Source organism: Wickerhamomyces anomalus, assembly GCF_001661255.1.
Source record: "Wickerhamomyces anomalus NRRL Y-366-8 unplaced genomic scaffold WICANscaffold_7, whole genome shotgun sequence".
NCBI classification, from domain to species: Eukaryota; Fungi; Ascomycota; class Saccharomycetes; order Phaffomycetales; family Wickerhamomycetaceae; genus Hansenula; species Hansenula anomala.
Window position 1 is genome coordinate 727,556 of NW_017567116.1, and position 12,920 is coordinate 740,475.

At 34.4% G+C, this 12,920-nt stretch overlaps 5 protein-coding genes across 5 annotated transcripts; 2 read left to right on the forward strand and 3 right to left on the reverse strand.

The window, feature by feature from the left end:
* The first annotated feature begins 3,209 nt into the window (after nucleotides 1-3,209).
* Nucleotides 3,210-3,887, forward strand: WICANDRAFT_97925 (uncharacterized protein). Its single transcript, XM_019186616.1, has one exon. It carries the CDS (start codon nucleotides 3,219-3,221, stop codon nucleotides 3,702-3,704), a length of 486 nt encoding a protein of 161 aa, XP_019036469.1. The 5' UTR covers nucleotides 3,210-3,218; the 3' UTR covers nucleotides 3,705-3,887.
* Nucleotides 3,888-3,992: 105 nt separating this feature from the next.
* On the forward strand, nucleotides 3,993-5,009 carry WICANDRAFT_59028 (RTA1 domain-containing protein; the record flags this gene model as incomplete). The annotated part of the gene is made up of 2 exons (XM_019182833.1): nucleotides 3,993-4,113; nucleotides 4,228-5,009. The coding sequence occupies 2 exons, from the start codon at nucleotides 3,993-3,995 to the stop codon at nucleotides 5,007-5,009; spliced, it is 903 nt and encodes a 300-aa protein (XP_019036470.1).
* An 81-nt stretch (nucleotides 5,010-5,090) lies between these two features.
* Nucleotides 5,091-6,493, reverse strand: WICANDRAFT_65522 (uncharacterized protein; the record flags this gene model as incomplete). Its single annotated transcript, XM_019183928.1, has 2 exons — nucleotides 5,091-6,218; nucleotides 6,260-6,493. 2 exons carry the CDS (start codon nucleotides 6,491-6,493, stop codon nucleotides 5,091-5,093), a joined length of 1,362 nt encoding a protein of 453 aa, XP_019036471.1.
* Nucleotides 6,494-7,296: 803 nt separating this feature from the next.
* Nucleotides 7,297-10,128, reverse strand: MRD1 (RNA-binding ribosome biosynthesis protein MRD1). Its single transcript, XM_019186617.1, has one exon. It carries the CDS (start codon nucleotides 9,684-9,686, stop codon nucleotides 7,602-7,604), a length of 2,085 nt encoding a protein of 694 aa, XP_019036472.1. The 5' UTR covers nucleotides 9,687-10,128; the 3' UTR covers nucleotides 7,297-7,601.
* A 490-nt stretch (nucleotides 10,129-10,618) lies between these two features.
* WICANDRAFT_36311 (uncharacterized protein) lies at nucleotides 10,619-11,785 on the reverse strand (the record flags this gene model as incomplete). Its single annotated transcript, XM_019182420.1, has 1 exon — nucleotides 10,619-11,785. The coding sequence occupies one exon, from the start codon at nucleotides 11,783-11,785 to the stop codon at nucleotides 10,619-10,621; it is 1,167 nt and encodes a 388-aa protein (XP_019036473.1).
* Nucleotides 11,786-12,920: the final 1,135 nt, after the last annotated feature.

The window sequence follows — 12,920 nt, forward strand, 5'->3', positions numbered from 1 at the left end:
TAATTGGAATCTACAGGTCCGAATACAACTTATGAACATGTTTTTAGAGTACCGCTGAGGTGTTGGAGTTCCAAATTCAGCTGGTATGTACCTCATTTTCTCTTGATTTATTTCCCTGATCCTCAAAACCCATCCAAAACCGCCCAAAATTCGCGGAAACCAGGGAAAATTCGCGGAAAACCAGGCAAAATCCAGTCAATGGCTTTGAAAAATCCATCCAAGGGTCCATGAAAACCCCTGTTTTTGAAAATCCCGGAGCAAATTTGGTGGTGAATGGTTATTTTAAAAGTGGGTTATGTATCAAAATTGCCAGAATTTTACACTCAAGGTGTCTGATTTGCCAGAAATGAAGTTGTTGAGATTCGAATAAGCAGAATATGGTGGTGTGGTGATACATGGGTGGGTTGTGAATCCGATAAAATAAACACTGCAGCTCCTCAGACGATCTCCCATGTGCAAACTGCTACTGATTTGGAATCTACAAGTTGTTGCTTGTGCTTAGAATATTGTTGATCGCTAATATAAGTTCGTTCTGTTTTTGATCTGTCGATTTACTGTAGGAGCTGTTGATTGATGATTATCCGATTGGATTTACCCAGTACAGCGTGTGATTTTTGCGAATTCTACCTTCAGTTACCTTTTAATTACCTGCAGCTTTTCAAAGGTACATTAAATTCCTTCTTTTTGAAGGAGTTTATTCCATCGAAGGTGGTTTTGCATAATAGGACTCTTAGTCATCCAAAATACCCACTGTTTTGTGCTGTTTTCGGGGTTGGCCTATCATCTGTTATACATATATGCCATACTTGACACTTTTAAGCTATAGTCATTAGTATATGATAAACACTATTGTCAAATCTCCGAACTAACTTATCATACATTTTTCCTCCAAATTGACCACTGAGTTAGTGACACGTAATCTGCCAAAATAGTTCTGGTTTTTTTTCAAAATCTCCATAGTTAAGGGATCATGAAAATTTTAGAGCACATCGTTTTTAGAGATTATTTTTTCTTTTACATGCTACCCAACGAAACCATTCTCAAATAGTATAAATATCAATTTTTAGAAAGCTGGAAAGGTGTTTAACAGTCTATTTATCCCTATTTAAACCTTTTGCTCCAATTGAAGTTCAAACGCAAAGGAAACTTCATTGTCTTAAATTCTGGGTTTTTAAATGCAGGTTATGTTTTAGAACAGTCTGACCGTTCTTTCAAAGCAGATCTTAAGACGATGGCTCATAACTACAAGAAGCTGTGAGCACTGAGCTGTATATGGTCTAGGTGGTCTATTCAATTAGCTTAGAAATTACAAGCCTACCTCAATGAGCTTCAAACCGCTTGATTTTAAACAATGCAGGAGCAGATGAACTCAATATCTATCTTGATGAATCATTTTCTTCCAAATTTGTTTCTTACATGAAGTGGTTATCGGTAAGTATTAATGGAATCGAAATCTTGCCGAAGCAATACATTCATCATGAATCATAATCAATGATTATACAGCAATGAAAGACGTAGTTCGGTGATTATTTATAATGCGCTTCATCTGATTGCCATTGATTAATCTAATCTGAAGTCAGCTAGTTATAAATATTTTAATATAAGATCACTAGGGCAGATAATATTTTAATTAAATAGAAGGCCGGCTAATTGGGCTGCTAATTTAATGTTGGAACCGCAATTAATCAGGCAGTTTCCTTAATATATAATTAATTTATAATATATATATATATAAATTATCCAGCAAGCTGCTTATTTTATATAAGTGCAATAATATATTTAAATATATAATAAGCATATATATGCTTCATGATAGGATCAATATATCCAAATAATTTTATCAAATTATCGGAAAATAAAAGTAATTATATTAAGTACGTTAATATACCTGTGCAAGAATTACTATATATACTGGATACTGGATACCATTTCAACATAATTGACTCCTTCATTAACAAAGCTCTATGCCCATTAATATCACCCACCACCACCACCACCTATGCTCTCTATTCTTCACCATACAAACTAAAAGGGTTAACCGATTAGTCATCGGATACTTTTACAGTGTAGCATACAAACTCTTTTGCCTGTAGAGCTGTGCTAAAACAACAGCCAGCGTGGGTGGCTTAGTTGGTGCAGCATTTATCGCAATTATCGCAATTAAGCGCAGTTAAGCCGAGCTTATTGTGCCGTGATGCAGATTCGCGAAGCAAAATCTCAAAAGTTTTCAAAACAAACCTTGACCCTTTGCCCAATACTTGCCTAAATTGTGCTTTTGGGTATCATGAGTGTATCCAACTTGGAAAAGAGGCTATAGTGTATAGTAAATAGGGCTAAAAATACCTACAGTTCAGGGAATAAAACTGAATGAATTAGGGATAATCCATTAACATATTGGTGCTCGTTGAATCATGTTTGATGTTTATCATACATGATGTTTTGGATTCAAGTACTTTGGCATAACTCAAAAAAGATGTATCCGCTTTCTTATAAAATTGGGGCTATGAATAAAGCATATATATAAGTACAGGGTCCTAGAGCTGAATTTAGTTACTATGAACATCCATTAGCATTAACGTTTACACTCATAGAGAAACCTGTCCAATAACTAGCAAAGCACAATGGCTGAAACAGTTGAATGGAGAAACTACTGGTATAACCCATCAAGATGGGCTGCCATTCTTTTCACCGTCCTATTCTTTGTTCTGACATTGGTTCAGACTATTCAAGCATTAATTAGTATTCGTTTCATTAAAAAGAATGGACTCAATAATAACACGAAAATTAGCTGGGGGCTTCAAAAGTACAACTTTTTCAAAAAGAGAAAGAGTTATGAAAACCTCGAGGATGTTCAAAAACCAGATGGTGATATTGAAGCGTGTGAGGAAGCACAAGATTCAAATGCATACAATGCGCATACATATGTTTGGATTTTGCTCCCATTTTATTTAGGTCTCTTCTGTGAATTTATTGGATTTGGTGGAAGAATATTCAGTCACAATAACATAGAATCCACAGGTCCTTACCTTGTTCAGGCCTTATTATTGATTCTTGGTCCACCATTGTTCTCTGCTACAATTTACATGGCTTTCGGTAGAATAGTCACAACTGTTCTTCACAATGAAAATTATCTTTTGATTTATCCAAAATATATTACAACAATCTGTGTTGTTGGTGATTTACTTTCTTTGAATATTCAAGGAGCTGGTGGTAGTCTTATGTCCAATGCTGATGAAAACATCAAGTACTATTCGATGGGTGAATATGTTGTCATTGCTGGGTTGGCTGTTCAAATCTTATTCTTTGGATTCTTTGTCATTATCGAAGCAACTTATTATTTTAGACTTCAAAGAAACATTCATGCCAGTCAATACAACTCCAAGATTATCAATGAAGACATCAGATATTATCCAAAAAGATTCATCAATTGGAAAACCATTCTTGTATCGCTATTTGTTTCTTCAATTTTCATCTTGATCAGATCTATTTATAGGGTCGTTGAGTTTGTTCAAGGTAACAGTGGGTATGTCGCTAGTCATGAATGGTTTTTGTACTTCTTTGATGCTGTGATGATGTTTCTTAGTGGATTGTTGTTTGTTTCTCAAGACGTTTCCAATTACTTTTTGAAAACAGTACCATTAACAAAGAGATTGCAAGAATTGAAAGAAGGGGAATCCAGCTACGAAATGACCAACTATGAATGATATACAAAAACTTCTTCAGTGACCCAAAGATCTGTTGTGATTGAGAAAAATTTATTTATCACCGTATATTGAAGTGTAGTCACGTGATCTACTCGTTCAATTTCCGCGAATTCGTTTGACGATCTTCGTAATTGATGCATGGCGACGGGCGTAATCGTTGGCCAAAGAAAAAAAAACTGTTTTGAGGTCAAGAAAGTTATAAATACAGTTGAAGAAAACAGTGACAACAACAACTCCCAACCACAATGTTTATAAGTGAAGAAGAGAAATAACAGTATCCCTAGGAAAATGGCTACTGAAAGAATAGTGTGGAGAAACTATTGGTATAATCCATCATTAGCTGGTGCTATCATCTTTATTATATTGTTTTTTGCATTGACTTTGATAGAGACATTCCAAGCTTACAAGAGTATACGTTATATCAAAAAGAATGGGGTATACAAGAGTAAAACAAGCAGGTCAGCAAAGAATAAAGGTCCTGAAGAAGTTGAGAAGATGAATGGTCAAGTTGAAGTAGATCAAGCTTCACAAGCTACAGCTCAATATAACGGATCTTATAGATTTGTTTTGATTTTGATTCCTTTTCATTTGGGGTTATATTGTGAATTTTTGGGATATATTGGTAGAACAATAAGTCATGGAAATATTGAAGATCAACATTCTTATATCATGCAAACTTTGTTGTTGTTGATTGGTCCACCATTCTTTTCTGCTTCAATCTATATGGTATTTGGAAGAATTGTGACAAATATTCTTCATAATGAAAATTATTTATTGCTATATCCAAAATATATAACAAAAGTTTGTGTTGTTGGGGATATTATATCATTATTATTACAAGCTGCAGGTGGTGGTATTATGGCCAATACTAAGAAAAATATCAATAATTTTGCACTTGGTGAAAATGTTATCCTTGGAGGGTTAGCTGTTCAAATTTTGTTCTTTGGATTCTTTGTGATTATCGAGGCAACTTATTATATAAGACTTCACAAGAATATGCAATCAAGTGAATATAATTCAAGAGTTATCAATCAAGAAATAAGACATTTCCCAAATAAGTTCAACGATTGGAAAACAATTCTCTTGACATTGTTTTTATGTTCAATTTTCATTTTGATTAGATCTATATATAGAGTTGTTGAGTTTTCACAGGGGAATAATGGTTATATTGCAAGACATGAATGGTTTTTATATTTTTTTGACGCATTGATGATGTTCTTCAATGCATTATTGTTTGTTTCACAAGATGTTTCAAATTATTTCCTCAAGACAATCCCATTAACATTAGAAGTTGCATCTACATAGAATTTAGAAGAAACTCTAAATGAAAATATTAAAATTTAGTGAAAATATGTATGAAAATAAAACAAAGTTTGACTTCCCTTTCTATAAACCATTACTTGCACAACTGAAAACTTTACCATAAGCATCATCTTGATAACTCAAAACAATACTATCAACACTGGCATAAGTACCAGGTCCAAGGATATAGATACCCATCAAGATCAAAAATATGCAAATAACGTATTCAATTTTTTCTCTTGTAGTTAACACATTGAAGAATTCTCTAGTGTTTGTAAATTGTCCTTTATACTTGGATTGTCTTAGTCTAATGAATGCAACACCCCAAAATACAAATCCAAACCAACAATCAAATAATGAAGACATTAAAGATAACAAATCTGAAAAGAATGGAATAACTTCTGCAATAACAAAAGCAAGAACCCAAAACAAGACGTTTAAACCAATCCAAACTGACCAACCTTTGACAGTGTGTTGAGATTTATGTTTTGAATTGTGGAAGATTTTCAAAAAGATGAATTGAGAGGAAACATTACTGTATAGTGACCCTAAAAACACAATAGTTGGAATGGCAAATGAAAAAGCAACTTTCTTGTAAGTACCAGTTAAAGAACCAAAAGCTGGAGCTGTGATGTACTCATTACCAACGTAAACATAAACAATGGAACCAGCCAATGAAAAGACAATAACTTCACAAATGGTAACGACATATATAGCTTTCTTGAAATCTTTTGGATTCTTCATTTCTGAAATGAATGAAGGATAACAAATTTGTCCAACAAAAGTATAAACAATGTTCAACATTGCACTCATACCACTCACATAAGTGGTCCCTTCTTCTGGCCATAGATTCCAATGAACTGGTTTCCCAGGCTTGAAACCTTCTGGATGATCCTGAACACCAGCAAATGCCATTGACAAAACAACTGCAACAAACATTGTAGCGGCAGCAAAGATACCAACAAAGGACATATGACTGAAAGTTCTAGGTAATGAGAAAATCAAACAAACCACAGCTGCAACAACTGCAAACGCCACTGAACAGGCACCATGGTTCGATATAGTATTGAGATATTTAGCACCGACTAAAACGTGTAAAGCCTGGATCAAAATATTGTTTAGGATAAAACATACAGCAGTTGCATACCATGCCCATTTCTTACCCCAGAATAAATGTTGTCCAATATCACAAATTGATTGAATGTGAGGATACTTTGCACAATAATCACCAATGATCAACCAGTGTAAGCCACGGTGAATGAGACGAAAACCGTTAGGATCAAACCAGGAACTAAACCAAGGACGGAATATGACCATGGGAATGACATTATAGCAAGACATATATATTCTGAGAACAACAACCCAGCGGTTTTTTGCCATGAACATGATCTATACTTTATTTGAGAGTTCTCTTCCTCTGCAATTTCCTTATTAAGGAAGGCATCTGGAGTTGAATCTGTATCTGATTCAGAAACATGGAGAGGCATCTCTTGTTTCTCTGTGTCTTTGAAACTTGACGACGGCATCTTGTTCTAATGATGTGAGAAAGGGCTCTGGTGGACTTGATGTGGTTTAACAAGGGGTATGAGTTTATGAAGGGCACTAGAAGTATGAGGTGAATAAAGGAGAGTTTTATAAAAGATTATATACTCTTTTCACCAACTGGAAAACCTTTTCCAAAGCTATCACCAACACTTCTTTTCTTTTTAGGAGACGAATTAGATTATTGTTTTAGCCACAATTGACAAGATTGTTCTGCGTATACAGCAATTTACGTAGTTTTGGGCAGAACTGTACTGCTTAAAATGTGGCTAAAATCATCACATCTTTGATTAGGCGGATGTGCCAAAAGGGCTCATGCAATAGAGATTGTGATTATCACCATCACCAAACCAAAACAGGAACACATCAACATCAATATTGAGCTACAACCAATACTTTTAACAAAGTATCGAGCATTTCTCACGGCATCAAACAAGGTTCAAAGCTAGAACTCTTGTGTTTTTTTTTATTTCTCTTGATGGAACGGTTGCTCTTTTGCGTGGAGCATGGGCCACAAATTGTGGCATTTCTTCACCAATTTTTAGCCAGGGGCTCGACAACGTTTGTGGCGTCAATGATTATAGAACACTTGTGATTTGCCAAATTTTTTGATGAGATGGGTGGCTAGTACAATGGAGTAGAAACAGCTTGTAAATGCTTTTATTGTTGAGGTTTTAGCACTTTGAATTGGGCCCGGCCTCTGATGCCCCTGAGTATTAATTTGATGATGTCATTTTCCTGTCAAAACCGAGTAGAGCCACAAAGACGTGGTTTTGTGGTTGTAATTGGAAAAAACGTTATAAGGAATGTTCCATCCCCATGATTCTTTTCTTCTTTACTATTTTAGTGTTTAAGCTCGAAAGTCAAGAGAATCTATTAACGTGATCTTTAGAATTATTATTTAGCCTTCAAAAAAGGAATTCTGTTTTCAAAAGGAACAGCTATAGCACAGGGTGCAGTTTTGATCTGGAGTATACCCAATTACCTTTTTGTGCTGATCATCATCTACAAGTTACTAGTCTATTGTCATGCTATCTATTAGTGAGGTCAGGTCTATATATGATCCATACCAACATTTTCAGCATCATCATCATCACCCAAGTCAAATTTCCTTTTACTATTGGATCTTATTGTTCCCATTTCTCTGGTTGCAACTTGTTTCTTAACCTTCTTGGTCATTTTTTCAATCTCTTCTTCAACATCTCCTGAAGTTTGCTCAGCATATTGCATCACTAATCTTCTACCTAACAAATGTACCCCTTGTAATTGATCCATCGCGCTCTCTGCTTCTTTTGGTAGTAAAAATTCAACAAAAGCGAACCCTCTTGCGGACTTGTCAAATTTCTTTGGAACTCTAACAGATTTCAATTGACCAAAAGAGTTGAATAATTCAAATACATCTTTTCTTGTAGCTTCGAATGGTAAATTCTTGACGATAATCTTGGATGAGATTGATTTGTTTTTAGCAATTGATTTGTTAACGACGTTTTGACGATGTGATAATTTCAATTGTAATTTATGACCATCTAAAACAGTGTTATCTAATGTCTTTATAGCTATATTTGCTTGATCTTTAGTCTTGAATTCTGCAAAACCGAAACCCATACTTTGTTTCTTTGTACTATCTTTTGGATCTGGTTTGGTCTTTATAGTAGCAACAACAAAACCATCAATAACTTTGAAGATTTCACTCAAGTCTTGTGAAGTTGTAGAGAAATTTAAATTCTTGACGAAAACTGAAACTGTTGGACCTTCAAATATTTCTTCATCATCATCAATATTTTGAACATCCTCTTTAATTTCTTTAACATCAGCTTCTTTTGGTTGAACTTCAGCTTCACCAACACCTTCTCCTGTAGTTGGTTCTCTTGTGAATAGATCTTTTGGACCCTTTTCCAAATATAATATACTTTTCTTGAATCTTCTATAACATAATTTTGTGAATGCAGATCTACCACTTGATAAATCTCGATATTGAACAATAGCAATAGTACCTGAAGGTGGCATAATCATTCTCTTCAATTCACCAAAAGGTTGAAACAATTCAAGTAGTTCAGCTTCAGTAGTACCATATGGGAAATTCTTAATCAAAATAATACTATCATCTCTTTCTTTCCCTTGGAATTTTGTCAAATCAATACCTTTATTTTCAAAAAATTTACGAACATCACCGATAACATGGGCTTCAGCTAATGCTTGTTTAACTGCAGAATTTGAGTTTTCAGGATCTATCAAATCACGTTTATCAATTCCTAAACTTGAAGCAATACTATTCATAACTGCATCATTATTCATATATAATGAATTCCAACTAAATTGAGATTTTGAAGCATCATTTTTCTTTTTCAATTCTTTTTGTTTCTTCAATGGCAAGTTTTTCAAATCAAATTCATCCAATCTATGATCTTTTTTACCATCTGCTGGTAAAATATGTAATAAACGACCTTGGAAAATTTGTTTATCTAGTTCAATATATGCATTGATTGCTTCTTCTGGATTGGCAAATTTGATATATGCAAAACCTTTAGATTGCCCATTTCTTGTATCAACTGCAATATGAACTTCTTCTAATTCTCCATATGGTGAAAATAATTGGGTGAAATCATCTTCAGAAGCTGTATATAGAATGTTTCTAAGGAATAAACGACCAGTTTGCTTGATTTTAGAAATTGCAATTTCTTCTTCTGATTGTTTTGACTCTTCAGGTTCTGGAACAACGTGACTCTGTGGTTTTGAGGTTTCTTGCTCTTGTGCTTGCTCTTCTTCCTTCTTTTCTTCGGGTATTTCACCATTTTCCTTAATACGTATTCTTCTTTGCTTTAACCATTCCAAGTCTGAAACTTCTTCATCGTTAGCCGCGGTTTTTTGTTCTGTGTTTAAATCATCAAGACTCATCATTGGTTCATCTTCATCATCCTTCTTTTCCTCATCGTCTTTACCAAATTCAGTATATTCATCATCACTTTCATTTTCTTGAATTTTGAAAATTTCATCAGCAATTTTATTTTCAAACTTATTTTCCACAGTATTATCAGTCTTCATGGCTAATGCTTGATCTAATAATGAATTTGATGGAGCACCACCTTCATTTACAACAACATCATTTGACCATGATTTAACTTGTGATGAAGGTTTCATAGTTTGAATAAATTCTTGTAATCTTGGATCATTTTCAATCTCTTGATCGATCTGTGATTTCTTTTCCCTTCTTTGTCTTTTTCTTTCCCTTTGTTCCTCTTGTTTTTCTTGTTCTCTAATTTCTCTTTCTCTAACTCTTTGGAAAGCTTCTCTTTTCTTCTCCCTGAAAGATTTTGGAACATTAGGATCAACAAAACTTTTAGCTAAATCAACTTGGATCTTGGCAGTATCTATGAATGAACCATTGAAATATTTAACAGCTTCTTCTGCATCTTCTAGTTTCTTAAACCCAATAAATGCAAATCTTCTTGATTCACCAGTTTTATTTTTTTTTAACTTGACATCTGATATTTCACCTTTTTTGGAGAAATGGTCTCTAAGTTTATCTTCTGTAAGATATTTAGGTATCCCTTTAACAATAATACGGGACATTATTAGTTCCTTTTAGTTGTATGGTTGAAAGTTATTACACTAGGTTAATATTTCTATGTTTTTCTATCTATGAATTTTTTTAAGGAAAAAAAATATTGAGCTGGTTGGGACCGCATCTGCCAAATTCGAGGAGATGAGATCATGTGACCATTACGAGGGTGCCCTTACAAAATTTTGAAAATTGCAACTCCATATTCAGTTTATTATGGATAACTTCATTCAAAAGATCATTTCATCACTTTAAAAACTGTTCTACAATATATTTAAATATTAAATTTAACATGTATCAAATCACAAAACTAAACACTATCAAAGTATCAAAAAAATAACAACCAAAAATATTCACATTATAAAAAAACAGTATTAATTAAGAAAGGTGTCAAAAACAAAAGGTAAAATGTATTCATAAAATCATTAAAAAGTTGGTGATAAAAACAATAAGAATTGAATGAGGGAGGATGCAAGAGTTCTGCTGGATGAGTAGCCGCTGTGTTTGTTGTTTAATCCCATCTAGATTGAGTGACTTTGAATGAGGCTGGTTTTTGAACAATACCATCATCAACAACTTCAAATTCTTGCCATGTGTGTTCAGCATATTCAACAATTTTGTCTTGAATGAAGTTGATTGTTTCAATTTGGTTGAATAATTCACCCTTGTCAATTTCTGTGTTGATTTTGTTCTTCAAGATGTTGATTCTTTGAGTTAAAGTATCCAATCTATAGTTCATCCATTGTTTGTAAAATTCATTATAACGGGAACCTGATAAAGTTGCTGGCTTGATGGTTGTTAAAACACAGTTATCTAATAATGGATCTCTTGGTCTGAAACTGCAAACTTGTGTGATTCTTTCAGTATAATCACCTTTTGGTTTTGGAGCAACATGTCTCAAGATTCTACCTTGCAAAACATTAACCCAACCTTTCTTTGGGTTTTCAACTTTAGCAACAGTACCATCACCAGTTAATAATGAAGTTTCACCACCAATCATTTTATCAGTTTCACTCATCATCAAAACACAGACAAATTGTGGTGAATCATAATGCCATGAAACAATAGCTGGAATATCATCTGGGTTTTCATATTTAGCTGAAGTATCCAAGATCTTACTTGCTGGTTGTCTGATGCTAACGTTAGAGTGACCAATTTCATAATCAAACATATGTTCTAATTCAACACCAGCCATAGTACTCAAGATTTCCATAACTTTTGGGTGTGTCCAAGCTTGGAAAGTGAATGGAGCATATTCTTTAGCAAAGCCTCTCAAGTACATATCAACATCACCAGTGTTTGAATGGTTGGCAATACGACCACATTTGGAAAAACATTCTTTTTGGAACATTTCCCATCTCATGATAGCTATGGTTTCATCAGTAAATAATGGGAAGGCTTCACTAACACCAATTTTGGAAATTGGAGGTTGATGAGTTTCAGTGACACCTAATTCTTCCAAAGTTAATCTTTTGGTCTTTTCATAATAATCATCAGTGAATAATAAATGTTTTGAAGGATCAAATTGAATTGAGGAAGGATCATCAATACCAAATTTGTTTAATTCTTTTAATAATGGAGCAACATGGTCTTCATAGATATCAGTTGGGACATCATATGAATGGTTATCATGAAGGACATCTGGTGTTAAAGAGGTTGGTAGGACTGCAATAGCCATTTTTTTGGAATATTTAAAGTTGTAAAGTTAAAATCAAAGATCTATGAGATAATGAATAAAGACAATTGATGTTCAAGAAAAGAGACGTTAAAGGTTATTTATATTAAATGTGACAAGTTCTAAAAACACCCTTTTGCTTTGATTGTCAACTGCCTACTTCTACAACTTATCACTCTTGCGGTATGATAGAAACTGTTATAGAAGATCTACACCCTATCATTTATCATTTATCTGCCTGGTATCTAAAATTATCACTCACCAGGGGGAGAGATATGGGATTATGGGGGACATTTTACTATGGCCGTTGCAAGTTCTAGGCTCCTTCCACAGCAGAATCGGTTGTGAAATGTGATTATCTGTGATAAAGAGTGGACGGGTTTGCATTATCTTTAGAATTCAGCATGTTATTTTTTTCCGAATCGAGGTTGAGCACACGGAGATAGAGCTGCAGCGAGATAAAGATAAGTTTTGGCGTTGCTGCGCTTCTTTGACGACTTCCGCATGAGCTCGTTCGAGTTTGACACTTTCCTCATGGGTGATCATGCTTAATGTTGCTTGAGCTCATCGCTTGAGTCAGTTGCAAAAGGGTATTGGAATTTAGGCGATGTGCCAATTTGGAAGGAGAACCGGTAGCAGCACAGGCAGGGGGCAGGGGCGCGCCCTGGTCGGAGTCTCCGCCTAGACTGGATATTGAAATCCCACAGGGAAAATCTTAACGGTTTTGTTTTTGTGGCAGGAAAGATAGACACAAAAGAGTACAAAGAACACAAACATGAGTTGACCACAGAAGATAAAAAATGGGTGCTAAATTGATGATTGATTCTATCTAGTTCCCTCTCCAGAAGCTGCAAAGTACATGGTTGGTTGAAACGGCGGGTTTGTGCTATTTGAGTTATCGGGGACCACAGTTCTAACAATATTATTAGTTTGATCTTACGATCATAGGATTCAATTTCAAGTAATAAGATCCATCTACTATGGCACTAAACAAACACTCTATCATGGAATTGATGGCTCATATTGGTGTGTATCCTATCTCACAAGAGTTGACTATCTCAAATTTGGTTAAAGGTTACATTTTGATATGGATTTTTCTGCATTTTGTTCTTCTAAATGGATTCATTTCTTTAAACCT